The 27,902-nt window shown below is 41.6% G+C and overlaps 1 protein-coding gene across 1 annotated transcript; it reads left to right on the forward strand.

Moving 5' to 3' along the window:
• The first annotated feature begins 253 nt into the window (after window positions 1-253).
• lats2 (large tumor suppressor kinase 2) lies at window positions 254-27,887 on the forward strand. The gene is made up of 9 exons (XM_082509501.1): window positions 254-472; window positions 6,343-7,094; window positions 18,755-18,887; window positions 18,995-20,592; window positions 21,287-21,514; window positions 21,721-22,075; window positions 22,466-22,648; window positions 22,774-22,880; window positions 23,664-27,887. The coding sequence occupies exons 2-9, from the start codon at window positions 6,735-6,737 to the stop codon at window positions 24,219-24,221; spliced, it is 3,522 nt and encodes a 1,173-aa protein (XP_082365627.1). The 5' UTR covers window positions 254-472; window positions 6,343-6,734; the 3' UTR covers window positions 24,222-27,887.
• Window positions 27,888-27,902: the final 15 nt, after the last annotated feature.

Here is a 27,902-nt window from a genome sequence, read left to right on the forward strand (position 1 = left end):
TGACAGCGTAAACTAGAACCCCGCAGTTCTGTTTCTATACTTAACTCGTTATTAAAATCAAAAGTAAAACTTACTGATGCACTTCAACAAAAAAAGATTTGTACGACGCCGAATACACAAAAACATTTTTAATTTTAATTTGTTCGCAAACGGTAATAGCACCTAGCTAACAACGTGAACGGAGTGAACGGCAGTTGCCTAATAGACGATCTTCAGGTCCGCTGACGTGCGTTGGTCCGTCACGTGACCTGAGGAATGTTAACAATGCAGAGAGTGTCCAACTTTGTGCTGAAGTTCTGATCCTGCCTGGAGTTTGGGGAGAAAATGGAGGCTCATTTCATCATATTTACCCACTGAGCTAGGTGTACGCGTTCGACAACCGAGAACCGGACTCTTTAACGAAAAAAAAAGTTGCCGTTTAACGGAATTTATTCTCTTCATATTGAGTTATTCTCGCCACTTCTATCACATGGTAAGTTGAGAGTTGCTTTTTTTGGGAGGGGAGTGGTGGTGGTGTGACTTATTTCCACGACTTGTTGCTGAGCAAAACGTTCCGTTATGGGTGTGTTATATAGCGAGGCTTATGGAAAACGAAATTGAAGTTTCTGTATGTTTGAGCCTCTTTGGAGCTTACAGGACTGCCTCCATTTTTTCTCTCTCCCTGCATTGGAATGTGTTGCTGCTCTCAGCCCCCAACTCAAGCCTGGGATATTGCTGAGAAGGCCCCAGCGCTTTAAAACAGGGCTCTCCGGACCTTTATGCCTATACAAATATCACTGTACGCTAGTTTTAAAGCTTTGGTGCAAATGTGGGAATTCAATTTAAGGGTTTAGTCTATGTTTAAATGTTTGTTTATTTGTGTACATTTAAAGTAACTGCATCTTATTTGGGCATCCTAACTTGTGCCTCTTCTGAGGATCACTAACAGTAACAGAAGCTATGCTTTGTAGATGCTGTTAGTCAGAAGATCCTGCATTCATTTCACTGTTTAAAGTGAGCGAACAGATTCATAGTTAATAAGAACTGAGCTTAATAAAATAATTCATAACAGGTCAGAATATTTTTTTATATTGTATCTGAAAATGAAAATGGAGTCATCTGATTTGATTCTGTCATTTTCACTTCTCTCAGGGCCTGCATAGTTTGGCCCTGATGCAACAGTGCGTTTCATTCAGGTGTACTGGTACCACACTACTATCCACAAAACACACTCACACACACTCTTTCTTTCTGCTTGACACACTTCTGTCTGTCCAGACAGTCCAGCGCTTTGATTAGTTCAGCAGTGACAGCAGACCTGGGTGATGCAAACCAAAGTCACATGTTTTAAATGGACGCTTGATGTTCATGCCTGTAACAGGGGGGTCACATTTTCAGACAGTCGGACCAGTTTCACTCAGACTAGGGTGGCGCAGCAGTGTGGTGTCATGCACGTCAGAGGTATCTGTCAAAAAGGAACCACTGGGATACAAACAGATGCTTTGGTGGTGATGTTGTCAACACAGTGGATTGTAAGAAGTATGCAGGGATTATTACATGTTATTACTACTACCATATTTGTTTTAAAGGGACAAATGTACAAAAGTGGGCTACATGCACACAAAAACAATATAGATGGGTAGATGACTCGAAAGGCTACAGGGAAAACATATCGGTTTGATTTTGGGGTTGAGCTGCAGTACATCAGATACACACAGAAAGAGCCAAATTGTTTCCCTCTTATATACACACACTTGCACTCTCACAGCTGCAGCCAGTTTCCATCAACTGTTGTCCCTGCCTGCACATTTGTGATGTGTCCTGCAATGTTAACTGAGTTGGTCCCACCCACCTCTACCCCCTGTCTTACTCCACCCAAAGCTTAGTTGTTGGCCAGCTTTGCCCATTAGGAAGTTGTGTTCTTTCCTCCACCTCCGCCTCCTCTTGCTTCGTAATTTCCTAAACACAGCAGAGATATGACCGTCCACATTCTCTCAGATCCATCAGGCAGGTTAGAGGCAATCTTATTAATATTAACCTGCCAGCTGCTCGCGTTGCTCAGTATTCTGTGGGGTCCAAGATTGCAGAATGCATGCTTTCCCAATTTAGCATCACAGTGGGTAGCTTTGTTTTTGGTGAGACCAAAAAGAAAGCTGTGGTATAGTGTGCTAAAGTTTGTTATGAACAACACATGTCCACGAAGACATAACCTGAAACATGCGTTTAAAGTGTCACATGTGCCATTAAAAGGCAAAAAGTCCAAAAGCATGAAGTTTAAGTCATCTTAGGTTTAGGGTTAGGTCAAAGGAGGAGTAAGGTTCAGTGATGGGGGTGGTTATGTGTAGAGCATTGTTTTGGGCAGAGTCATGTCTTTTTTTTTTTCTTACAGATTTGTAGTTATAGACAGATACTGTCCGTGTAGTTTGTGTTTTGGGTTATTTTGGTCAGCGTACTGCCCCGTGATTGAGCTGCGGTATTTTACTTGTACTTACTTGTGGAAAGGAATGCTCATTGCTTGGACACGACGCCTGAAGCATCGCAGGAATGGAGGCAAGAGATCTCGGAGATGGGGCAACATTTATGGAGCTTGGCCCCATGTTACCCCACCACCCAGCAGTGTAAAAAGAAAAAGCATGTTTTTGTCTATGCAAAGTTTGATCTGTACAAACAGTGAAGGCTGTGTCCTCCTTAAATGGCCCAAAGGGATGGAGACTGCTAGAGAGGAGGAGCAGGAGGAGGAGGAGATTGGGGATGCAGTTCAAGAGCTTTTAATGTTTGGAAGCTTTTTCCTCTGCAGCTGCTTGGTAGTAATGCTGAGGGATGTAAGATTAAGATAATATTGTTAAGAATGTATTTTTAATTATCTAAATATAGAATATCACAGCACTGGGTGGATTGTGTTTGGCATTGCCTAAGACCAAAACTTGACTTGTAAATTTTAGTTTTGGTGTGTTTTCTTTTGAAGGTATTCTTTTGTACCTCCACATAGACACACGGGAGTCTCTGGGATAGTGTAAGAATTCAGTATGATGCATCACCATCGCTTCAAAGTTTTCAGACTATATTACTTTATCAGTGAATCAAAGCTGTGGCACGTTTGAAACTGATGGAAACATCTGGATGTTTAATTTGGTATCTGCAAACACTTTCTTTAAATTGAAGTCATTTGCTGCTTTAAAAGATCTCTGTTGGCAGCTATAGTAAGTACAAAAAGAAGTTGTGGTCATGATATCTCAGAGACAAATGTTAATGGTGTTTGAGGAGGAAAAAATTAGAATCCACCCGATGCTCAACTGGCTACTTTAAGACATTCAATAAAACATTTTAGGTTGTTAAAAAAGATGTATGCCATCGAAATACTCCCTCAAGTTTTATACATAAATGTTAGTTATATAAAAATTGGAACATTTGGGGGTGGGGGGTGGGAATGAAATGCTCTGGGAATACTACCGCGATCCTGAGATAACATCAGCCGGGGAAACTTGTAGTAAATCAGCTCAACCAGAAAACTCCAAAAATCCAATACTGCACATACTTCGCTATCTGCTCTGTGCTAATTGAGAACAAACACGCGACTCAGTCATGAGTAAAAATAGGACGTAACCTTCTTGAATCTACAAAATAAAAAAAATAGGTGGTTGCCTGGTAATTGTGGATTGTTTCACATTCTGTGGCTGGTTTTAAATAAACACATGTATATAATAATAATAGTAATAACTCATTTTGATAACTTTTCATCTTACTAGATATTGACATGGAACCATATTGAAAAACTCTTGAAATGTATCATTGTTTAATATTGAGGGCAGCTGTGGCTACAACTGTAGCTGCCTCCACCAGTGTGTGAATGTGTGTGTGAATGGGTGGATGACTGGGTGTGTAAAGCGCTTTGGGGTCCCTAGGGGGGACTAGTAAAAGAGCTATACAAATACAGGCCATTTACCATTTGACATCATTTAATCTGAGCTTAAATTTGAGGGTAGAATTGTGACGTCTCTGATTTGTCCGTTAGAATAAAAAGCAATTTTGTCGCCCTTTTTTTTTTTTGTTAAATTTGAATTTGAAGTAGTTGTGCGGCTAGCATAATGATTCACATTTAGAAAGCACACAAACAGCAGCTCTTCTCGTGATGTAATGTTGTTACGAGCTCATAATAACTCACCAACAGTGACACGTTCGGCTCTGTGTCCGTGTCTGTTGACTGTAATAGTACGATGACCTGCTGATCTCCTTGGTCTGTGGCAGGAGAAATAATCACTGGTCTTGGTCAGACTGCTGCAGAAAGTTGCTTTTTCCCCCTCTCAATCCATCATGCTGTACGTTATTTAATGAAAGCCCTTAGGTATTTGTTAATACGTAAGCATGTGGTGAACATAACTCATTCGTTGTTTATGCACATAGACAGGAAGGTTGTTTGCAGCTTCTCTTCAGGTCTGTGTAGATCAAGTACAGAAAATGTTCTCATTGACAAAATAACTATTTTATTTAGGCAAAGAGGAAAATTGCCCATAAGTAATTTTTCCTTTTCAGGATAATTGTCAGGTGTAATTCAATACCTGCCGAGAAGACTTTTTGAAATAGAACCCAATCAATTGAAAGATGTTTGCTTCACAAAATGGTTGGAATTGCAGACATGAGTTGAAAACCACAGCCATGTCGAAACCTGCCAGAAGAGGATTGTATCTAGCAGTTTTTCAGTGCTGGTGAGATTGGTATCTGGAGACCTGGCATTGCTTCTCTAAAACTATTTGAAGCCTGTGAGCTTCTCAGTTAGACAGGAAACCCGGCTGCCTGTCAGCTTCAGGGTCTCTCCTCTGCAGAGGTAATGCTATGCCAAGTAAGGCGAGATTTACTCACGTGGAACCAACAGAAAAGAAAGACCGAGGCAAACACATTCAAGTTCGTTAACTTTTAACGGTTTGATTTGATATATAAGCTCTTAACTCAACTGATATGGTTCATAAATTGACTAATGTGAGACATAAGTATCATATTAATCAAATCTAGTATTGCCAAATGGTCTTGACCTCTTTAATATGATTCAAGTCAGGTCTGCTGTGCTATTGTACAGTATTTGTGATTAGATGAGAATAGGGCTGTTCGATATAATGATATATATCGGATGACGATATAAAACGTCTATCATTTCATTTTACGTTATCGTTTGTTTCGTGGTGTCGCAAAATAAACTGTTTACAGCAATATTTTTTCATCGTTTTGATGGTCACTGTAGTGGCTATATTAATTTCTTAAAGTTCTCTCTTTCTCTTATATTTAATATAACCACACCACGGACGGACAAGCACCTGTTTTTATGCTTTGTCGTTAGCAACAACGACGGTAAAACCATCGCGTGTCTGCTTGTTTATGTTCCACATAAACCTTTCACAATAAAGCTCAAGATCCTGTTGAGACTTTTCAAAATAAACTGAATCACGTGAAAGAGCAGATTATTTACGGATGAGAAGTAAAAAAGCCGCCAGGTGCTAAAAAATAGACCTTAGACTCAAACGTTGGAACAGGCTTTTCCCCGCAGCACGCCGTGTAATAAATACTCACAAAGAAATCGGCGGCCGTTACAACGTATGTTTAAAAATGTATAGTTTCATGCATCGGTTAAAACACTCGACTCCAGCTACATGACGCGCAGCTGGAAACACTTCACGCAAGTCGAGCTGCCCGAGATTCACAGAATTTACAGAAAATGTTACATTTTTGTGATTTATATCGTTATCGGACGATAAAATTCTTATATCAGGATATGAGATTTTGGTCATATCGCACAGCCCTAGATGAGAAGCTTGTAAAGTTGAGGCTCTGGACAGAAAGCCCATCTGCACTGGCGGAGTAACCTTCTTGCGGAGCATGGTCTTCTAGATAAGATTGTCAGACAGTGTCATATGTAAGATCACAGAGGAGCATAAAAGGCAGAGGCGCTGATGCAGGGAGGGTCGGACATTTGTGTTGACCCCATGTTCTCAGATGGGTGTTTACCGATGACCAAGTATCAGCGTTGACAGGAGCTGAATTGTTCAATCATAGCTATGCATTGATGGGGTGGGGGGCAGGTGGTGTTTTTTAACCTCTAGCATTCCTGGATTATGCATAAAAGTATGTGAGAGTACATATGCAGTGCTGATAGTCAATTTGACCTCCAAAAGGTCTAACTGGCTCCACAAGGATTACTTCACTTTATATTGGTGCAGAACAGCTTACTTTTGTGTGGTATCTTGTGATCTCACATTTCTAAAGTTGTTAACAGTTTTTTACTGTATGTGCTTTGATTTTTAGAAAATCTAGATAAAATTGAATGGGATATGGAAGCCCAGTCTTCATGCTCTAACTTCATTTCTTCACCCACAGGCGCAGATTGGCATCATCATCGTTTGGCTCCACGATGCCCTTGTGACCAGCTGCATTTCCTGGAATAAGCTGGAACCTGAGCCTTGAAAATCACACCATGTAATGCCTATAGTATTCCTGCCTCACCTTCATCCACCGCAGCGGGAGCAGGAATCAAAAGCAGAAAGCGAGATAGAAAAAAATTAGGGACATAGAGTAGGGATCATAAAACCTGTGCCTCCAATCTGTGCTCTTGGAGGCTTTTTATCTATTTAGGTCAGCAAGCTTAAAGGGAATCTTTCGTAGGGTTGTAGGGCAGTGAGTGCCAGTTTGTGTGTGAGTGTGTTCTTGTGTGTGGTTCTGTGTGCGTGTTTCCCTTTTTAGAGTAGGTGCCTGCCCTGGGCACTGTGGCCATGAGGCCCAAGACTTTCCCCGCAGCCCCGTATGTGGGAAACACACGGCAAAGGCTTCAAGAGATCAAGGAGGGCCTGAAGCAGCCGGCCAAGCTGGTGAGCCAGGCTTTACATGGCAGTAGCTCCAGGAATGAGGGAGGCAAAGGGGCAGACTCCAAGAGCGGGAAAGACACAACCAGCCGACAGCAGCAGCTCAGACCCCCGCAGAAGTTCAACAACTACCAGAATGCGCTGCGGGAAATCCGCAAGTCCCTCAAGCCCTTTGAATCCGGCTCAACTTCTGGATCAGGACACCCAGCAGGCGCCGGGGAGGTGAACCGGCAGATGCTGCAGGAGTTGGTGAACGCTGGTTGTGACAAGGTGAGTTTTAGAGATAGGGAGTGTTTCCAGCGGCAGTATATGATCTTGTTATGGGAGCAGATGGGTGATTCTGTCGTGCAATTGTCTTACCTTAACAAACTGTTTAGTATCAGTAGTATTTTAATGCATTGCACGCAGCGTTGTAAATCAGTCTGCTTTAAGGTGACATTAAGTTACTAGAATTCAGCTGGATTTCTTTTTTAACCACCACCCCCCCAAAAAACAAACAAAAAAAAAAAAACAAACCTCAGTCTTAGCGAAATAACTTCAGTTTTACCTGAATCTATGATCTTCTCAAGACCAGACGTATTGGTTGAATAAATGTGCTAAATTTGTGAAACAATCACGAGACTCCCTTAAACAGTTTTGAATATGTTAGTCATTGGTGTCATCAGTGTCGGTTCCCACCATTCCCACTTGACTTAGATGTTCAAACCCACTTTTTTCTGTCAGTCAGGAATTTCTAGAGGAAGCTTTCAGGGATGCTTTGTGCTCTTAGATAAAATACAATGCACAGTCTGCTTAGCTAAGTGTATAGTGCCTCGGTTATGTAACACTGGGCTGATTGTTAAAACACCAGGTGGATTTCCTAAACGGGCTCTGTCCCACTTAAGAAATGCAAGTACTCCATCAGAAGTCTGGTCAGGGTGAGGAGAGAGTGTTTCCACGGGAAGTGAGGAGTCCAGTTCAAGCTTTTTCACCCAAGTCACTCAGTAAAGCTGCTTATTTTTTAGACATATTTTTATTTTACATTTTAAAGATTTCTTTGGAAAGAGAGAGATGAGCTTTGGGGGGGATTAAGCCAGATGATTACATCACAGAACATCTTCACAAAATACAGTGAGTCCAGATTTGCTACATGTGTGGTTAAAGAGTTTGAGGATGAGCCCTGTGATTGAGCACGGTATGTGAAGAATGCGCCACTCAAGCCCATACACAACATGTGAAGGGAAAAGAGTCGGGAGAATGCCCCATGCAGCCAAATCGATTTCAGCTTATCACAGCCAAACATCCCCTGTATGTCAGGTATTCGCTGATAGCGGGACCTTTGCTCTGTATTTTGTTTCGATGTGTGATACATTAGAGTTAAACTGGGCACAGCAATTCATTTGTCTGTTCGTCTCTTACCTGTTTCACTGGTCCGCTAATGTCAGTTTTGTAACTATACTGTGATAATTGTTATGGTGTAAGGCTGCACATTTGGCTAATCCTTCTTACCTAACTTATTAGCCGCTACACTTTTTGTTGCCTGTTTTGTTTCTAGTTTTGAGAAACCAAATCCATCAAGTTTGTTTAATTGTCTTGAAATATTCATGTGACATCTTAGTTTTTAGTAACACATCAGATTCCATGTTTTGGCTGAGGACAGAAGACAGACACCTGGACTCCAGCTGAAAACTATTGAGCTTGATCATACAATATGGACCTCAAAGGTCTGAAAAAATGTTATTATAAGAGTTTCCTTTATTATTTTCGTTCCTTGACAAAAAAAAATACTTAAGATTATAAAATGTGTATATCTTGGGTCCTGACTAGAACATATCCTAAAGGTGTCCACCTCCTAATGCACTGAGTTCTGAACTGCAGGCCTCTCAGCACATTTAAACTGATGCACCTTATCTTTTGGGTTGTTTGAGGTTGCTGCTAATTCCTTACATAATTCACATGGCAGTTGTTGATGTCATGAAAGTGTGACATTGGGTGTGTGTTTGTATCTTAAACCTAAATTTAGTAGTTCCTTCTCAGGAACTACTAAAATAACTAATACCCCACAAGGCTACAGTGGTCTGTAGAGAAAATCTCACTCCACAACTGAGACCATGATGTTTACAGAAACTTCAGGTTTTAGGTTCCTTGGTTGGATGCCCAACAGGATGGCAGGAATGCCTCACATATTTTCATTGGCGAGTATGTTCTAAACTACAAGCCTGGGGGAAATGTTCATTAAGGTGATATGGCACTCGTACTGAGAACATTTATTCAAGCAGAACTTTGAGTTGAGATGCTGTTATAGTCTCCTCAACTAGATTTTAGAAGAAAAGTATGATATATTCAAGTAGTCTCCCATTAAAGATTACCCGAGTCATTCAAACCACTACTATCACTCTCTTTTGTTGGAACTACTGTCGTGGTTTGATAGGAGTTCCAACAAAACAGATATTAACCCCCTTTAATTTTCACTAAGTTATTAAAAATTATCCAAGATTCCATCAGCTCAGATTTATTTGCTTTAACTACATCTTGCGAACAGTACTTTGAAATTATTAGCTACCTATTAAAGCAGGTAATAGTTAGCCTAAACTGCTGCCTTTCTTGGATGCTTAGAAGTGTGTTGGCTGGCATGTGGCAATGGCTAATTCAAAAGGACCAAAGGGATTACCACAACATCAGGAGCACGTAAATAGGGGTAAAGCACAAATATTTAGGCATTAAGGAATGAATCCCTTTCAGACTAGATTATTTGGTTGCTGATGTTTTGAGGTACATTTTAGATTTTCTCAAGCAGACTCTGCAAGTCAAGTTGAACTCAAAACCTTTACCTGGATGTTGTTACATAAGTTCACTTTTAATTACACAGCACCAAATCACATTAACAGTCTCTTCAAGGTGATTTGAGGTGACACATTTTAAATTAAATTGTTGATTTAACAGGGAGGCAGTGAAGTGATGTCAATATGGGAGAAATCTAAACTCTCTTTCTAGTCCCTGTCAGGACTCCAGCTGCAGTATTTTGGATCAACTGAAGGCTTTTCAGAGACTTCTTATGACAGTCAGATAATCATGTATTATAATAATTAAGCCTGGAAGTAATAAATGCATAAACTAGTTTTTCAGCATCACACAGAGACAGGATCTTTTTAATTGTGAGATATTGTGCAAATGCAAGAAAGATTTTTTCATCTTTGTTTAATATACACGATTAAGTACATATCTGGGTCAAAAAACGACTCCAAAATCCCTCACAGTGTTCCTGGAGGCCAAAATAGCACCATCAGGTTACAATAACATCAGTTTTCCCTGAATCTAGAAGCAGGTCTTTATATCTTTAAGAAATTCCTGCGGTTTAACTGATTGGTGTGTGTCATCTAGCTCCATGGATAGATAAAGCTGGGTATCATCTGCATAGCAACAAAAATGGATGCTGTGGGTTTGAATAATAGTGCCTAAAGTGAGCATGTATTATATAAATAGAATTGGTCTTAGCGTGGAAGCCTGTGGAACTATAATTAACCTTAGTACTTCAGAATACTCAAAATCTGAAAGTCTTTTAGAGTGACTTATCTTTTGCTTACATTGAAAACACTGAAGTATACAGGATTCCTTGTTCTGCTAAAACAAACAATTTCAATGGGCTTAAAATATGAGCTAGCTATTAGCTGGGTATCTAAACCATCAATGTCACATGCTGTCACCAACAAAAAAAGCCTAAATTGTCTTTGGGGGTTTTTTTGTGGTAGTGGTGGTGGTGGGTCTGAACATGCACATATATAGAAAAGTTATTTTGGACGCTATCACAAAAAACACTGACGGGCTACTGCAGTCCTGCCTAGATGACCATTGCTACCACCATTTTGCACTGTGGGCCCAGTCAATACAAACAGGAAGTGAACATTCAATGGCAGCAGGGTGGAACAGTTCCTTCTGCTGCAGCCAAGTCACCACCCAACGTGTCGCCTCTCCTCTCCTACTCTTCCTCTGTCTCTGGTCTGTCTGTCAGACACTGTGAATACAAAGAACAGAGAGACTCGCAGAAATGTACAGAAACAAGTCAAAGTAAAATCAAGTTGAAGTAAAATCAGTAATGATATACCTTTAAAGACAGGTAATTTGAGCTTGGAGCATAGTTTCGGCTGTCACACTGAGAACACGTGCTACTAAAAAAAAACCCACAGTGTGAGGACACGTGCATGACATTCAATATGGATAAGAGAATTTGAATGTCATATCTAAAAACAATCTGTTTAAAGGATCGTCTGGTGAATATTAAATATTATTAAATATTGTACCACCAGTTGTTAAAATTCACCATATTCCATCCTTACAAAGGGATTGTAAAGTATCTTTGAATGAATTTGCACACTTGGAAGACTGTTGCTTCTTCACATTTGGTTTGTGTCCCCTGACACTCATAACCACCCTCGAATATTAAGCAGCGACAGATTCCGATTGAGCAGCTGTTTTGCACCACCTAATCCTGAGTTGAGGCAGACATTAGCAGAGTTGTTGCCTGACTGACTGCCCACATTCACATGTTGTGTGGGTGAATGTTTGCAGCACTTTTTCACATCAGAAATTTTAGTACATTGTGTTAGGAAAAGTAGAAGCCATTAATGATGCCTCAGTAACATTAAGTGTCTTTACATGTATGCTTTTTCTGCTGTGAAAAACCTTTAACCACATATTAAGTATAAACTGCAGTGTCTCATTGCTTGTGCACACATACTACTGCTTTGTTTGTTTGCATCATTAATAAGCCATAAGTACTGCTCTATTTTGAATTGAGCTGCTAAGCTCCTCCCCTCTACTCCTATTTTCTTTTTCCATATTTTTTTCAGGTCAGCTCTTATCAACTAGTCTTGTCTTTCTTCTCCTTCTGTTCATCTCTCATGTCTTTTCCAGCGACAAATTACATAGCTATGTGGCTCGTTACATAATAATATTTTTTTTAATAGGCGGAAATGTTTTGGAGGGGGATCGAGGGTGGGGGAGGAATGCAAGGCATTGAGATGAAATGGAATGAAAGGAAATAAGGGGGCGGGGCAGGGGGGGCTACATTCTTCGATTTTTGTTTTTCTCCTCTAAACTTCTAGGCCATCCTCACAGGCCCTTTCCTGTGTCTGTGAACTGGCTAAGCATATTAACGTCTGAGAAAACATACATGATAGTGTTTATGTTGTGATGAGGCCAGCAATAGAATAGAATAGAATAGAATAGAATAGAATAGAATAGAATAGAATAATCCTTTAATTGTCCCACAAGGGGAAATTTGGTTGTAACAGCAGCCAGAAAGACACATATACAACAAACAGTACACAGGACACAGAACAGAAAATACACAATTTTTCTTACATATTTACATATGGTTACTATAAACAGAGTACTGTACAGTTATTAAATTAAATAAAAATAACTACAGATAAGAGGCAAACCAGGTTGTAGTGCGAATCGGTTGATTAAATTATTGCAGTTACAGCGCAGGTGTAAACATCTGTGATTGTTGGGAGCAGTTTTGATTGTACAGTCTGACAGCTGCAGGGAGGAAGGACCTGCGGAAACGCAAGACGTGACTTGGATGCAGTGTGGCTTGTGTTTGTGATGTTAGGGTAGACAAAAAAGGCTCTCCTCAGCTAGCACTGTAATAATGACTGTAAGAAAGGCGTCTCTCGGCTTAAATGTTGTGGTGCATTTGTTGTGTCTGCTAAGCAGTTTTTTGCATGATGGAACAGGACAGAATTATTTTCTTTTACAGCCCTCAATGCAAAAATGAGGCATGGACACCTCTCTCTCCATGTCCCATCTGCACTGCACTCCAAAATATCTCCCATGTGGCTTAGATTTGAAGGGTCTTGCACTGCAGTGTGTCTCAGAAATGGGTGAGAATGATAATTAAAATTCCCAAATCACCATAGTGCAGGGAAAAACAGTGTTTGTTTGTGCTTGTTCTGTCAATGTGTCACAGCAGGTTGTGTGTCTCCGTCTAGTTTGTAGGCTGGTGATTATGCGTTTGGATAACTCGGCGGCCTGCGGCCTGCAACCATTATGACAGGGGTGCAAATGTGGCCTGGATATTTTCAACTGAGAGAGAAAAGGAGCGAGATGGGAGAGAGCCCATCCAGATTGCAAATAGCTTGAATTCTTGCTTCCTGAGCTGAGGAATGTGAGCAACGAACATCTGTCGCCATGACAGCCAGGGTCACCAGGCCCGCCTCTGCTTAACGCACACACTCACACATACACAAACATAGAGCATTGTTAAACAGAGGAATATCCAAAAAAGCAGAGTACTGCTGTATTGAGGGTTCAGCATATCCCACTTTCTCTGTCTCACAGCTGTTTAAGTTTCAATTATTGTTGTATTCAATATTTTTGGCTTATTAAAAAAACAGTTTTACATGATTTAGAAGCTACATTTTTTGAAGAAATGGAGATGACTGTGGATAAGGAAACACCTTTAATGGGTTTCACCACTTATCATTCTGAATGTTATTCTTTTCCTTCATCTGTTCATCCATCCGGTTGTCCTTATCAGGGTTGTGGTAGGGCTGGAGGCTGGAGGTGAGAGGCGGAGTACAACCTGGACGGGTCTCAAATCTTATACAGGACAAACATAGAGACACAGACGACCATTCACACCTAAGAGCAATTTAGAGTCACCCATTAACCTCACCCCACTTAGTGCATCTCTTTGTGGGAGGATGCCGTACCTGTAGAGAACCCACGCAAACATGGAGAGAACTTGCAAACTCCACTCAGAAAGGCCCCGCCCAGATGGTGGAGTCGAACTCTTTCTTGCTGTGAGGAAACAGCGCTAACTGCACAATAAATATTATCAAGCTTTTTAAACTTTTCATGGCCAAGATTTACAAAAAAAATTTTTTTTATTCAATTTGACCCCAAATGAGTGAGTAAAAACTCAGCAGGAAGATATTTACAGAAGTCAAACACTGTTTTCCCAAACACTTCTATATAGGCTGGAAATGTTTTTACAACCGCAGCTATCACCATCTGGTGGCCTTCATATTAAATAGCTCTCTTCCCCAGCATGTCTTTTGTCCTGTCTCCCTCCCCTCACCCCCAACTGGTCGCAGCTGACCCTCCCTGAGCCTGGCTCTGCTGGAGGTTTCTTCCTGTTAAAAGGGAGTTTTTCCTTCTTACTGTCGCTAAGTGCTTGTTCATAGGAGGTGCTCTGATTGTAGGGGTGTTGTCTGTATTACTGTTGGATCTTTATCCTACAATATAAAGCACCCAGGATACTGTTGTTGTGATTTGGCACTTTATAAAAAAAAAAAAGAAATAAATTGAAAGCAGGTTTAAGGCACTTACGCTTTAGCCTTACTTTTCCAATCCAGAAGCTTCATCCATGTTTTATCATGTGCACGGTCCTGTGTAGAAATAAGCTGAATGCATTGGAGACCTTTGAAGAGCAGCTGCCATCTCCATGTCATCTGACTGTTCACCGTATTTAAGTGCAGCTGTTTAAAACGCCTAAAAGGCATTGGGTCATTTCTTCTAGGTTGATTTGAGAATATCCCAAACTTTACTACCACTGAACTTGTCTGAGGTTTTCTAAAATGTTGGAAACCCCACACCTTCCCTGGTTGTAAGAAAGGGAACATGTTCTGCATGTTCTGTAACTGATGATAATGCATTCGCACCCACTCAAGGAAAGAGGCAAACACTCAACATTTTGATTTCTATATCTCTTTTCCACTTGTCACTCCATAATTGTGTCCATTTCTGTGCCTATAACTAAGAGAAATACTAACTTTATCTCCTTCCTGGAGAGAAAAAGAGAATGTTTAAAGAAAAAGTCCTACATGAGAAAAGTGCGCAAGGTAGAAAGACTGAAGGGAGAAGGGTAAAAAGTGACATTACTGGGCGGCTCTGGCAGCCAACACTCTCTGCTGGCTATGCAGGAATGTAACACACACACATACACAGGAAACAAAGTATAAACATTGGTGTGTGTGTGTGGTCAGTTTTAAGCTAAGGCACATAAAGTTATGTGCATGCAAAGGGAGGAGACACAGAAAAGGAGGTTTGTGCACGTTGCATCCAGTAGTGTTATTTATACACACATATACAGAGATGAATGCCGTACACAAACACACAATACCGTGGGCACAGAAAGTGTGTCGCCTTGGCATTTCCTGGCTTTCAAAGACATCCGTGCCCACAGTTGCTGCATGGTCCCATTTTTAAGCCATTTAGTATGTTTGATTTAGGTTACTCCTGACAAATAAAGGCAGCCAGTCTTTCTGAGAAACCGCAGAAAGTAGGGTCACAAAATGGCTCCTCGGGGATAAAACTTTTCTCATCTGCTCATTTCCTTCCTTCCATTCAGACAAAGCCGTATTTTGTTGCTTCTGATGTTCGATTACACGCTTTTCCTTTTGTTTTATGTTCTGAGAAAACGCCTCCAGTGTTCCCTTAATGTGTTTAGTGTCAGTGACAACCATGGCAAGTCTGAGTCTGAGTGTTACATATAGATAGATTATATAGCATGTTTCAAACAAGGACAGCATTCAAAGGACTTTAGATGAGATGTACATTTTGAACAATATTTAAAACAAATTATTAATAACAAAGAAATTGAGGGTGGTCGGATTAAGCATATGTTAAAATGACAGAGTTATTTAAATATGACGATGACTCGTGATTGGCTAAAGGCTTAAATGACAAATTGTCACAACATCATATATTCAAAAACCAACTTTACATCCATGGCGCAGTCTTTTAGTTGAGTCGTTCAGCATTGTGTCATTTCAACCAAAGGAAGTATTTCATTAGCCTTTATCATCAGGTGTAAAGGGGAGAAGACGCACTTGCTGTTCCTTCATGTTGTCACTAGGGGCGCCTGCTCTGCTCTGAGACGTCTGACTTCACATGTCTTTGCACTGAGATCATATGTCATTTGAGGGGACTTTAGTCATCTAGGTGTGGATTGCTCTCTCGGAGAAGGAAGGAGAAATTTTTGTTTTCTCAGATTTTCTCAGATTTTTGTCCCACTTGTTTGCATATTTACGGTTATGAAGGCCATGTTAAGTTCACGACGATAAATCATCATCATCTTTTACGTTGAAAGCTGTCATCAGGAGGGATTTTAAAAAACCCTGATGTTACCCTGCAATCAACAAGTAAATAACTGAGACGTTATAAATGTAGGGATTTGCTTGTTGAAATGCTGCTACTGATGATGATCTTGTGGTATCATTGGTTTCTTTAAAATTACATATTGAGGTGCAGAGGATTTGCGTTTCCAAACCGGGCGTAGCGTGAGCGACATTGGGATGATACTATTCAAGCCCTGCTGGGGGTTAACTGAAGCCGATTAAACAAACAAGATAATAACTGTATAATGGGCAACCTCTGACTGAAAAAGCAGTGTATCAGTAACAGATATCGTGTTTAACAAGTGGGTTGGGTGCTTGTGTGTGTGCACATTTAATCACTCTAGATTGTATCAGCTTTTCGAGTACCGTAATTGCTTTACTGGAATTTTAGGTCATTTTTTCTGCATGACAAATGAAATCATGACTGTTCAGAAATGCAAGACTTACATTAGAAACCTAAGCAAAGAAAGGCACTAATTTTTTCCCCACTACTTTCACATCTTTTCTTTATCTCCATCCTCCTTGGCATAGATAATTATGGAGAAACATTCTACCACTTCTTGAGATAATTGGTTTTTTTGTCTTTGCTGGAGTGTTATCTTGCTTCACCTATCTGTTTTTAATACTCCAGAGCTATTATAATCATTGAACATTGGGTTTAGGTCAGTTCAGTTAATCTTTTTTCCATCTTGCGAGGTGCTGCGAGTGTCCTTAGGCTCATTGTCATGTTGGATCTTTTGCCAGGCTACTGGTCAGTGTTCTTGTACATCCTCAGGTATTCACAGTGCCATTTACAGATGTAAAAAAGTGTCAGGGCCACTCCCAGTTTTCATCATTATTTTTTTCTCGTGTTCTTTAGGCAGTTTTTTCTCTCTCTTAAACGCCATCCTTAAAAGTTAATATCATGCAGCGTCAATGTCACAGAAACTCTGATATTCAATGATAAGCCCAGTGCCAAGTCTGAAACACGTGCCCATGTCTTGTAAAGACTTAGGTGTGCAAACCATGTCTGTGACATCACTTTAAAATAGAATAGAAAAGAATAGGATAGAATTCAACTTTATTGTCATTGCACATGTCACAAGTACAAGGTAACGAAATGCAGTTGGCATATTGACCAAGGCAGACGCCCTTAGTGAATCTCTGGCTTGTTCTGTACTCCAGCTACTGCTGCAACTGATTTTTAGATTGTCTGGCCAAGGGACCAGTGAGCACTCACAAAAATTGCCACTCCTCCTACAGGATTGGTCAGAATTCAATCACACCTACACACAATGATCATGGGTCTGAAATGAAACTTTGCTCAAGGTCAAGCTCGTATGTGTTGTTTTATGGGCAGTAACCTGTGAAATGTGAAGTGGATGAGCTGCGATATCACTGATATTCTGGTTAGTTGGTCCTCGTGTTTCCCTTTTCATCTTTAAAGTCTCGCACTGGGACTTTTTCCAGTATCATAGGATCCCCATAGGTCATAAATTGAGAAAGTTCAGGTCATTCTCTAACTGCCTTTATGCATTAAAGCAAATTGTCAGCCATTCATGTGTATAGTTTTCTTTCATTTATTAAATAGTTTGTGCACAGGGTCAGTGACCACAGGTCTGTTTGATTTTACTGCATTACGTTTCTACACTGGGGCCTGGATTCTGAGTAATGTTATTTAAGGAAACACTCTGTTCCAGCTTAGACGTGATGCAGATATTGAGAGGTGATGCAGTTTGGAATCTTTAATTCAATCATTGTGGGTTTCTACCCTCTAAATCAAAGTCTGAGCAGAGAACCATTTAAGAAGTCCCGCTTGAATGTGATAGAAGAACCAAGAGAATGATTGGCATTGTTACCATAGACTGGAGCAGAATTCTCTGCTTGTTCCCTCCTCCGCATTTTTCCTGCAGTGTCTCAATTGTAAATTACACGGCAACTGATGAATAGAAAATGCCAAAGTGGTTAACCAGCATTTTTCACATTGGTGACCTACATACCGTTGGCTTTTATAGTGACCCACCTGTCTGAGCACACGTCTCCAGGCCTGGGATTAACTCTGCGCGCCCCACCTGTGAGGAAGGGAGAAAAGCCAGGAAAAAAAGGTTTTAAATGAAAAAGGTGACATATTTCATAACAGCCAGTCTTATTCAAATGTAATTTTTAAACCAACAGAAATAAACCAAACCTGGGTAGGAAGACCAAACGAACTCTAAGATGTAAAATATGACGTTGTGGTATAAAATAGCGGTAAGAGATGTAAGGGTTATTCAGCTGGTTTGAAATGAAACTGAGGCATACATAAACTGTATTAGAAGACATTCTTACTGGTCATTCCCAGGGAAGCTGCTCTGTTAGTGCCTCTGAACACAGGACCACACCCTGCTGCACTGCGACTATGAATCATACACATAAAAAAATTTCCCCAAATACAAATGATCATGCAGCAGAAGGATAAATGTCCAAGTTGAAAGAGTTTTCTTTGAATATGGCAAAGTGTATATTCACTAACAGTCTTTTTATTTCTAAAATTTCAGTTTGTGTGTGTGTCTGTGTGTGTGTGAGAAACTGTGTTTGCTTTAAATCTGTCTCACTGCAAAATACAAAAACCAGTAACTAATTTGTGAGTGACTTTCAGCCCCCTACTGTTTTTGCATGTTGTCTGGCAGAGGAAATCACTGGTATGTGACCCTAAGTGGAAAGGATGCAGGTGCTTGAGCACCTACTAGGACTGTTGTGTTTTGTGTGCATGCGTGCGTGTGTGTGTGTGTGTGTGTGTGTGTGTGTGTGTGTGTGTGTGTGTGTGCGCACGCGTTTTTAATGTTTGCGTGTCTGCTTTCTTCACAGGAGATGGCGATACGGGCGCTGAAGCAGACGGGCAGCAGGAACATTGAAGCAGCTTTAGAGTACATCAGCAAGATGAGTTACCTCGACCCTCGGAATGAGCTCATCGTTCGTGTCATCAAGCAAACTTCCCCAGGTATGAATACAGCCTCATGTGAGCAAATTGACTTGGCTAGTAGATTTTAGTTTCTCTTCACTACATGTATTTAAATGATAACAAAAAGTTCCTCCTGCACCTTCTAGGAAAAGCTGGCATGCCAAATTCAATGGACCACCGGCCTGCATTGGAGGCTTCAGGTGAAGCAGGTGCCATGCCTCCGTATCATCAACTGGGGAATTCTATGTATGACGGAGCAAAAGGTTATGGCCCTGAGGGTGAGATGCCCAGACCATATATGAATGCTCCACCTGTTATGAACTACATGATGCCCCCATCTGGTGCAGCACAGGTCACTGGAATGGGAAACCCATTGGGTCGGCCTCCCAGTATGGGTACCTATCCATCTGTTATGGCCACCCAGAGCAACCCAGGCAACACTATGTACCCCCCAGGGGCACAGCAGAAGGGCTACCCTGGCAGTATGGAGCAACATGGGCCTATGATGAGCTACAATGTCCCTGGCCAGCCTTTACAGCTCCAGCCACAACCACCAGGTGGCCCTGTCCCAGGCCCACACTATGACTACAGCCATGCCAGGACACACATGATGGAGTCTGCAGGCTATGGAGTCAAGAGGACCCCTTCCTTCCAAAACAAGATGCCACCGCCCCCCATGTCACCCACAGATAATTATGTCAATATGCAAGGGAAAGGAGGCATGGGTCAGAATGGGCCAGCGGGAGGAGGTGGAGGATATCCTGCTAACCTGTACCTCGCCCCTCACTCTCACCCTCGACAGGCCAGCCCCACCTCACACCAAGTCCACATGATGTCCCGTTCCCCAGGTGCTGTGGCCATGGTCCCTGACTTCTCAGATCTGCCCCAGGGCTTGATGACACCTTCTAGGGCCAGCCTCAACTTGGACCTCTATGAGCACCCCTGGGCAGGGCCGCCAGGTCCTGAAGGGGCCCCTCAGTCCAGACAGCCACAGCCCCAGGGCCCATTCAGAGGTGAAGTGCGTGTCCCCAGCAGAACTAACTCCTTTAACAGTCGCTCTGCAGGCCCAAATGCTGTCCGGCCTGGGATGGCTGCACCACCTGCTAATGGGAAACAGGAGCCTTCTTTGGGCCCCCCTAATACCATCACAGCTGTAACATCCCCACCCATCCAACAGCCTGTCAAGAGTATCCGTGTAATGAGGCCAGAACCTAAGACAGCTGTGGGACCATGTCACCCTGGCTGGATGACTGCTCAGGCCCAGGATGCATCAGAGCCTCTGCCCTACATGCCAGAAGAAACATACCCGCTCGAGCCTGCTCAGGAGCCACGCTGTCCACCACCACCCTACCCCAAAAACCTCCTAATGTCTGGGACGGCGGGTGAGACAGGGGCCCTGGAAGGAGCTGCAGGTGTGTGTGGAGCTCAGGACCTCAACAACCCTGCTGCAAGAAGTACTCACAGTGGCAGCGGAGGGAGTGGAAAGGCTGAGGAGAGCCAGCCAGTGAAAGAGAAGACAAAGATGGGGAAGGGAGAAAAAACAGTGAAAGACAAGAAGCAGATCCAGACATCCCCTGTTCCCGTGAGGAAAAATGGACAAGATGAGGAAAAGAGGGAGTCACGTATCAAAAGCTACTCACCTTTTGCCTTCAAGTTCTACATGGAGCAGCACATAGAGAATGTGATGAAGACCTACCACCAGAAACTCAACCGCAGGCTTCAGCTGGAACAGGAGATGTCCAAGGTAAGACAAGATGAACATTTTTCATCCTGCACTGCATTAGATAAGTAAAATGCAGAATGTATATAATAGAAGCAAATGATTTACTGTGAAGATTAGGCTGTCTTGAACAATCTCTGAGTATTTACAAATTCATTTCAAAGTATATTTAAAGAAACCTAAGCTGATGATAAAAAAAATCATAAAAAATCCCATCAGTGTGGTTTGGGAAATGCTCAGGATTCAAGATTGAAGAACATTTTTAATGCCTAAAAAATGACCTGTAAAGCCTTCAGGTTTTTAGGTGAGAACTATGATGGGCACAGAGAAGTGACGTACAAGACTTTGCTGTAGACAGTAAGATCTTTGTCTCGAAATGACTTCACATTTGTGTTTGATGTGTTTGTCCTGAATCAGAACTTTGGCCTCTGCATTTAAAATGTATTTTTTTTTTTTTGCTGTGACCTAAAGACATGCTTAGAATAGAAAAAAACACCACAGTCAGACCCAGACAGTTAAGTCATGTAATGAGTTAAACAAGCAGTAAAGGTCAAGTCACTGAATTCAGCTCAAGCCTCATTCCTTGGTCATTATTAGTCAGTGTTGAAAAATGATCTCATCCTTAAACTATTTCTAAGGCTGCTTTTGAAGAGGTTGCATAGCCGTTATGTCCTCCCTTTACTGATCCTCTTCAACCTCTCTTCTTCTTCCTGTCCAGGCCGGCCTTTCCGAAGCAGAGCAAGAACAAATGAGGAAGATGCTGTACCAGAAAGAGTCCAACTATAACAGGCTACGCCGTGCCAAAATGGACAAGTCCATGTTTGTCAAAATCAAGACGCTGGGCATAGGTGCTTTTGGCGAAGTATGTCTTACACGTAAAGTCGACACTGGTGCACTTTATGCCATGAAAACACTGCGCAAGAAAGATGTCCTTAATCGTAACCAGGTGAGTTTATGCATTTTTATTGCTTTACTACACTCCTTTTGCCTTTTGAGTTCTGGCCTGTGCTTTTTCACCAGGTGTATAAAAGTATTCACACATTTTTTTCTATGTTTGTAGAACAGCGCTTCAACACATTTGTGTCTTTGTGGACACTACTGATTGTGATAAGATGTTATGCAACAGGCTAAATCAGGATTATCGTTACGCAGGTGGCTCACGTGAAGGCAGAGCGCGATATCCTGGCGGAAGCGGACAACGAGTGGGTGGTGCGTCTCTACTACTCCTTCCAAGACCGTGACAGCCTCTACTTCGTCATGGACTACATCCCCGGCGGAGACATGATGAGCTTGCTCATCCGAATGGGGGTCTTCCCCGAACTTCTGGCACGCTTCTATGTGGCAGAGCTGACACTAGCCATCGAGAGCGTACACAAGATGGGCTTTATTCACCGCGACATCAAGCCAGACAACATCCTCATTGACCTGGATGGACATATCAAGCTGACAGATTTTGGTTTGTGCACAGGCTTCCGCTGGACACACAACTCCAAGTACTACCAGAAGGGTGAGACACTTTTATCTGAATATACAGACATACAAATACATGCTCCCTCAACTACGAAGACACCGTGTGTGGATTTAGTGTGTTGATGTTTGTGACATGCGCAAATACAGACATGCACACAATTTCCGTTGGACTCTTGTACAACTCATGCTTGGTGATTTCTAATAGAGAGAGTTCAGGTTTTGATTGTGTTTTCTCAAACATTGTGTTCAGGGGAAAATTAAATGAACATGTAGGTGCATTCAGACTTTACAGGTAGCAAATTTGAGCAGTTGCCAAGAGTACTGTCAGTTGTCCAGGTTGTTAAATTTGAATTTCACCAGGCAATGTGGTATTATATCCTTCTCTTTGTGGGGTTTTAAAACATCTGCTCTCACCTTCTGTCTTCAGGGAGCCACATTAGACAAGACAGCATGGAGCCCAGTGATTTCTGGGACGATGTATCCAACTGCCGGTGTGGCGACCGGCTGATGACCCTGGAGCAACGCGCCAACCGACAGCACCAACGCTGCTTGGCACACTCCCTGGTGGGGACGCCCAACTACATCGCCCCCGAGGTGCTCCTGCGCAAAGGTGTGTGAGAATAAAAAGCATAATTACTGCACAGTATCTGATGACTGACACACCTTTGATTGTACTGGATGTTGTGTTCTAAGAAAGCATTTAGACAGTTGACCTGATGTGCGTGTTGTGTGCAGGTTACACACAGCTGTGTGACTGGTGGAGTGTGGGAGTGATCCTGTTTGAGATGCTGGTGGGACAGCCGCCTTTCCTTGCCCCCACGCCCACTGAGACTCAGATTAAGGTCAGTGAAGAGGGAGGATGTCCCTGCTTTTATTTTGAATTTTAATTGGTGACCTAATGAGTCAGTGACTGGATCAGATCAGCTGCAGCAGACCAGGACAGTTAAACAGTGGCAGATTGCATTTGCTGTCCGTTAGACGTCAAATTAGGAGCTCTTCATTTCCTCCTTCTGTTCACTTTGCTTGACTCGGTAAGAGCAATTAAATTCAATGGCACAAAAAAATGACACAAAGACAAGTGAATGAAAATGCAGCCTAAACCATGAGTAGGAAATTCTGTGAACAATAGAGAAGAAGAATGAGATAGCATGGAATTACAGTCAACTTAGGTGACAGCAGCTGGAATCCAATTAAAAGTACATCCAGTAAATGAGCAGTCATTGAGTCTATTGCAGTACGGCCCACTGTATATTTACAGCTGCACAGATGTTTTTGGAAACACAATAATCTGGCTGTAAACAATTTCACTATGAGGTTTATGCTATAGCTTTTCGTGAGGTTCATCTGTTTTTCCACAATCTTATATACCTTTGATTGTATTGTGGAAAAACACAATACAACGTGTTGTGTTTTTCTCAGCTACTGTTCTCAGCTCCAGAACAGTAGCTGAGTGGACCTTGTAGAGACGTTGTCTTACTCAGATCCTGTTGTCAGTGTAGATATTGACTTTAAAGCTGAAGTCAAAACTGTTGCATTGAATTTCTCCAATTATTAAGTATGTATACAAGAGCTGGGTCATATTTTACTGTTGATTTAACTTCATGCATTGTCTCGCGGCTCTGCAGGTCATTAACTGGGAGAGCACTCTGCAGGTGCCCGCCCAGGTCAAACTGAGCCCAGAGGCTGTCGATATCATCGGTCGCCTGTGTTGCTCTGCAGAGGATCGCCTGGGTGCCAATGGCGCTGGTGAGATCAAGGCTCACCCCTTCTTCTCCCAGGTGGATTTCTCTAGCAATCTGCGGCAGCAGCCGGCCCCCTACCGGCCCAAGATCGCCCACCCAATGGACACATCCAACTTTGACCCAGTGGAGGAGGAGGGTGGTCCCGGTGCATGGAGTGACAGCGGGGACAGCACCCGGGCTTTGGATGCTCTCTGCTCCCCTCATGGGAAGCACCCAGAGCACGCCTTCTATGAGTTTACCTTCCGCAGGTTCTTTGACGATAACGGCTGCCCCTTCCGCTACCCTAAACCGCTCGAGACAAGCGAGATGTCGCTAAGCATACCTGGAGCCATCGGAATGGGCCCAGACGAGGAGGAGGAACAAGAAGAGGAGGACGAGGATGAGGAAGATGAAGAGGAAGAAGGAGAGCAGGAGGAGGGGTGTGAGCCCGTGTATGTGTAGAGCTGCATGCTGACAGTCTTCCTGAGTGGCTCGTGTCTCTTACCTGCCCTTGTCATTCAGCTCATGACCCTCCCACCTATCACTTCTCTTCTCATGTATATGTAGAGGTGTGCATGTGTCTCTGTGATTGTTGAACTGCAAGAACAGGGTAGATGAACACTGCCCCCTTGTGGAATGCATATATACAAAACATCCCCCTCATCTGGGACCAAGAAACGGCAGGTGTGAGCACCCACATCGAGGGTGAAGCGTAGGTGGTCAGGAGAGCAGGACTCAGACACTGTACTGGTCGAAAGGAGATTCTGGTTCTTCCAGGAGCCTCTTGTCCCATTCCTTCCACCTTTGGTCTTACGGACAATTAAAACACCTCCACAGTGACCTTCAGACACAGGATCTACTTCCTGTTCTAACTGAGCTGCTTTACACTCAAATATTTGACACAGCAATGTGAAGAGTGGAACCAGTTTACTTGTTGATTGCGCCTGTTTTCACAGCTGCTGCAAAATAAGCTACAAAGACACGCACACACAGCTCAGTAGTGTAGGGATGTTGGATTTCAGGTTGATTTCAGTGTCTATATTGAGGTTTCAAGAGGTTGGCTCACACTAGGTGGACAAAGAAATTCTTCCAGAGTCCTTTGACACACACTCAGCCACAAAAAAAAGAGTTTCATTCTTGTGGTGTGAGAGAAAAATGTGTCCTTTTTTTTTTTTTTTTTGCAGCAGTTTTCAGAATCTTATATATCCACACCTGCCTCATTTTGTGCCAACTTCAGCTCAGTGTAATGTTTTGGAGCCTGATGCTTTTTAACTCAGTTTTCTGTTAGAAATATTCTTGTGTTGTTAAAATGCTTCCAATCACAGAGTTTCTGTCCTAACTTGGCTCTAAATTGGGCTCTAAAAGTCAAGCCAGGTTTAGTTTGCAGTAAATTCTTCTCTTGAGTTAGATCAGATGAAAGAAGCTCTTGTATTGAAATTATACTATCTGTTTACTGTGGGGCAGGTTGCTAGCACTTCACATATTTTCTCAGTCTTCAAGAGAATTAAGAGAACCCCCCTAATCTATACAGGATCCGTTGGGTCAGATTAGGCTTAGTTAGTTGGGTTGGACTGAGAATCAAAGCTCCAAATACACACACATATTCACCAAGATGCACACTTGTACAGCTATTTAGCAAAGATCAGTCTGACAGTTGTAACTTTGTAAATTGTAACTTAACCAATCTCCTGTGATCTGGAGGATATCATGAAAGAAAAACAACAAAACAAAGCAACATGTCCTTACAACAGCCAAACATGTGATAGTATGACTATGTGCAATACAAAAAAACATTATATATAGTTTTCTAAACACTTACTATCCTTTTAAAAATTTAGTTCTGAAATGTACAAATATATTGGTTTATATAAATATATATATATATATATATATATATTCTCTTTTCAGTTACATCATGCTGCTTATTATTGTGTTTAATATTATTTACATTATTATTATAATTGTTATTACATGTTTTTTTTTTTTTGTGGTTGTGGTGAAAGAAGTGTCGACTTAAGTGTGTCTGGGGTTTGAAAGTAACGAGCTGAGTGCCTTTCTAACTGAATATCAGAGTGCGTGACGCCACTCGACGACGAGCGTGGGGGTGTGGATGATTCGAAGGTAGGCTCTTCTCCTGCTGCAGCCAGGCTGGCCCTGAGTGTAGAGGAGAGGAGTCAGAAGTGTTTCTGTTTCAGAGAGAGAGATGGAATCGAGTTAGGAGATGAAGAGCAGGGAGGAAAGTTGGCTTCGGGAAATTCAGAGGAAAAAAAGAATATGAATATGAATAGCTTTCTCTATTTACAACTTCAACAAAGAGTTAGTGTTTTGGTACACGTTCTTTTATTTATCCAAAATGACCACAAGTTCAAGTGTTTGTGTGTATAACTCTGTACTTTTTACTACAGACCAGTGCCATGTTGTGTGTTGGACTGCTGCTCATCAGATGACGCTAACATCCAGTACATTCTTGCTTACAGACAATCAGCCAGCAATTCTGCCGAATTGAACTGTTTGGTAAATTAATCCCAAACTTTCCAGGAGTATTCTAAATTTCTCTCGATGACTGGGGACGCTGAAGAGGTCACAGCTTTCGAGCGATTCTGTGTGGATAAGATTTGTTACAGTTGATTTTTGTTGTTTTGCATTTTTTCCCTGTAAACGTGCCTTAACTAACACGAGCAACACAATGTTAAACGACTGCCTTCTTACTTTGGTCATAATTTTCAGAGACTTCTTATACCTGTTGTTATTCTTGATTGGGGGAAGGCAACAGAGCGTGCTCTATTTCACATCAGCGCTTGCTGTGCTTACACACGACAGTCACTCTTTAATTTAGAATGAGCAGATCAGATTTTCAACTAAAAGTCAACAATCAACAGTGCAATATTACTGCAATATTATTAAAAAAAATTTAAAAATAGCAGTAATGCTGTTTTGCTAGAGCTTTGTTTATTGTAGATTTTATTTATTAATTTTTTTTAATGAATCAAATTTTAAATTGGAGTGCACGGATGGGTCAAGACCGTCTTTAACCATGATTTAAAAAAAACATACAAAGATGACAATTACAAAGTTATTTACAACATGATCATACGCACAGTTTTGACATGTTAAGAATATTACAGTAATGGTCAATACACAGCATTCAGATAGCTTTTTTTCAGTTATTATTTTTTTGCAACTTTTTTAGTTGCTATGCATTGTTTTAGGAAAGGGAAACAGGGTTTTCACCACTGTACAGTGTTACATCTCAGGTGTTGTTTAAACTTCGGAAGCTGCTCCTTGGTTGTTGTTTTTTTTTTGTTTTTCTTTCTCCAGACCGAAGTGGATAGTTCAAAGTTCAAATTTCACATCAGATTTCAAAACATAGTTTAGCTATTTGTTATGACTGTGTCCAGTGGTGGTTTAAGGTAGAGTAGCAGCATTGTGTGTGTAAACACAGCCAAAGTTTTGTCTGCGAGCTGATAAAATGGGATCCATCACAGATGATGTGGTGATGCATCGCCTCACTGCTCTGTTGCTGTTTCCCCATTCATTTTGTTCTCTCTCAGCTGGTCCAGACATCTAACACTTCTCTAAATATCATTGACTGGATTGCCAATCCACACTGACCAGGATGAACTGCTCCTTTAACAAAAAAGATAAAACAAAACAAAAAAAGCTTTATAATTACAGCCATGGCTCTCTGCTGAGTGTGTGAGTGCCACAAAGTGTGTGAGGTGTTTCTTGGATATGTTTTGTTTTTAAGGTTTGAGAGTAGTGACTGACAATCTTTGACTGACTTTATGTCCTCTGTTCTGATTTCTTCTCAAGACTTACTCATGTATCCTTTACATTTTGTGTTTTTACTCTACAAAGTCTTTGCTTGTCTTTAATGTGTGATAAAATTCTGTTACTCTTGAATTTATATTTATACAGATATACATATTTTTTTGTATCTTTTCTCCTTTTTTCCCCTCCCCCGAGTTCCCCTGTGCTAATGTTAAAACATGTCTACACAGTATTATAGATGATGTAATTTGGACAGCTCTCTCTTTTTTTACATTTATGTATGAACTGAGAATTTGTAAATTCTTTCACTGTCCTTGTGTGTAAAATATATGTATAAATTAAATTAACCAGCTTGGATTCTCGTGAATTACT

Source organism: Aulonocara stuartgranti, assembly GCF_965226115.1.
Source record: "Aulonocara stuartgranti genome assembly, chromosome: 16".
NCBI lineage: Eukaryota > Metazoa > Chordata > Actinopteri > Cichliformes > Cichlidae > Aulonocara > Aulonocara stuartgranti.

Excerpts from the sequence above, each read along its gene's own strand:
- lats2 (XM_082509501.1), top strand. The coding sequence starts at position 6,735 with ATGAGGCCCAAGACTTTCCCCGCAGCCCCGTATGTGGGAAACACACGG. Across the intron at positions 7,095-18,754 it reads TGAACGCTGGTTGTGACAAG|GAGATGGCGATACGGGCGCT; the intron begins GTGAGTTTTAGA and ends CTTTCTTCACAG. Across the intron at positions 22,649-22,773 it reads CGAGGTGCTCCTGCGCAAAG|GTTACACACAGCTGTGTGAC; the intron begins GTGTGTGAGAAT and ends TGTTGTGTGCAG.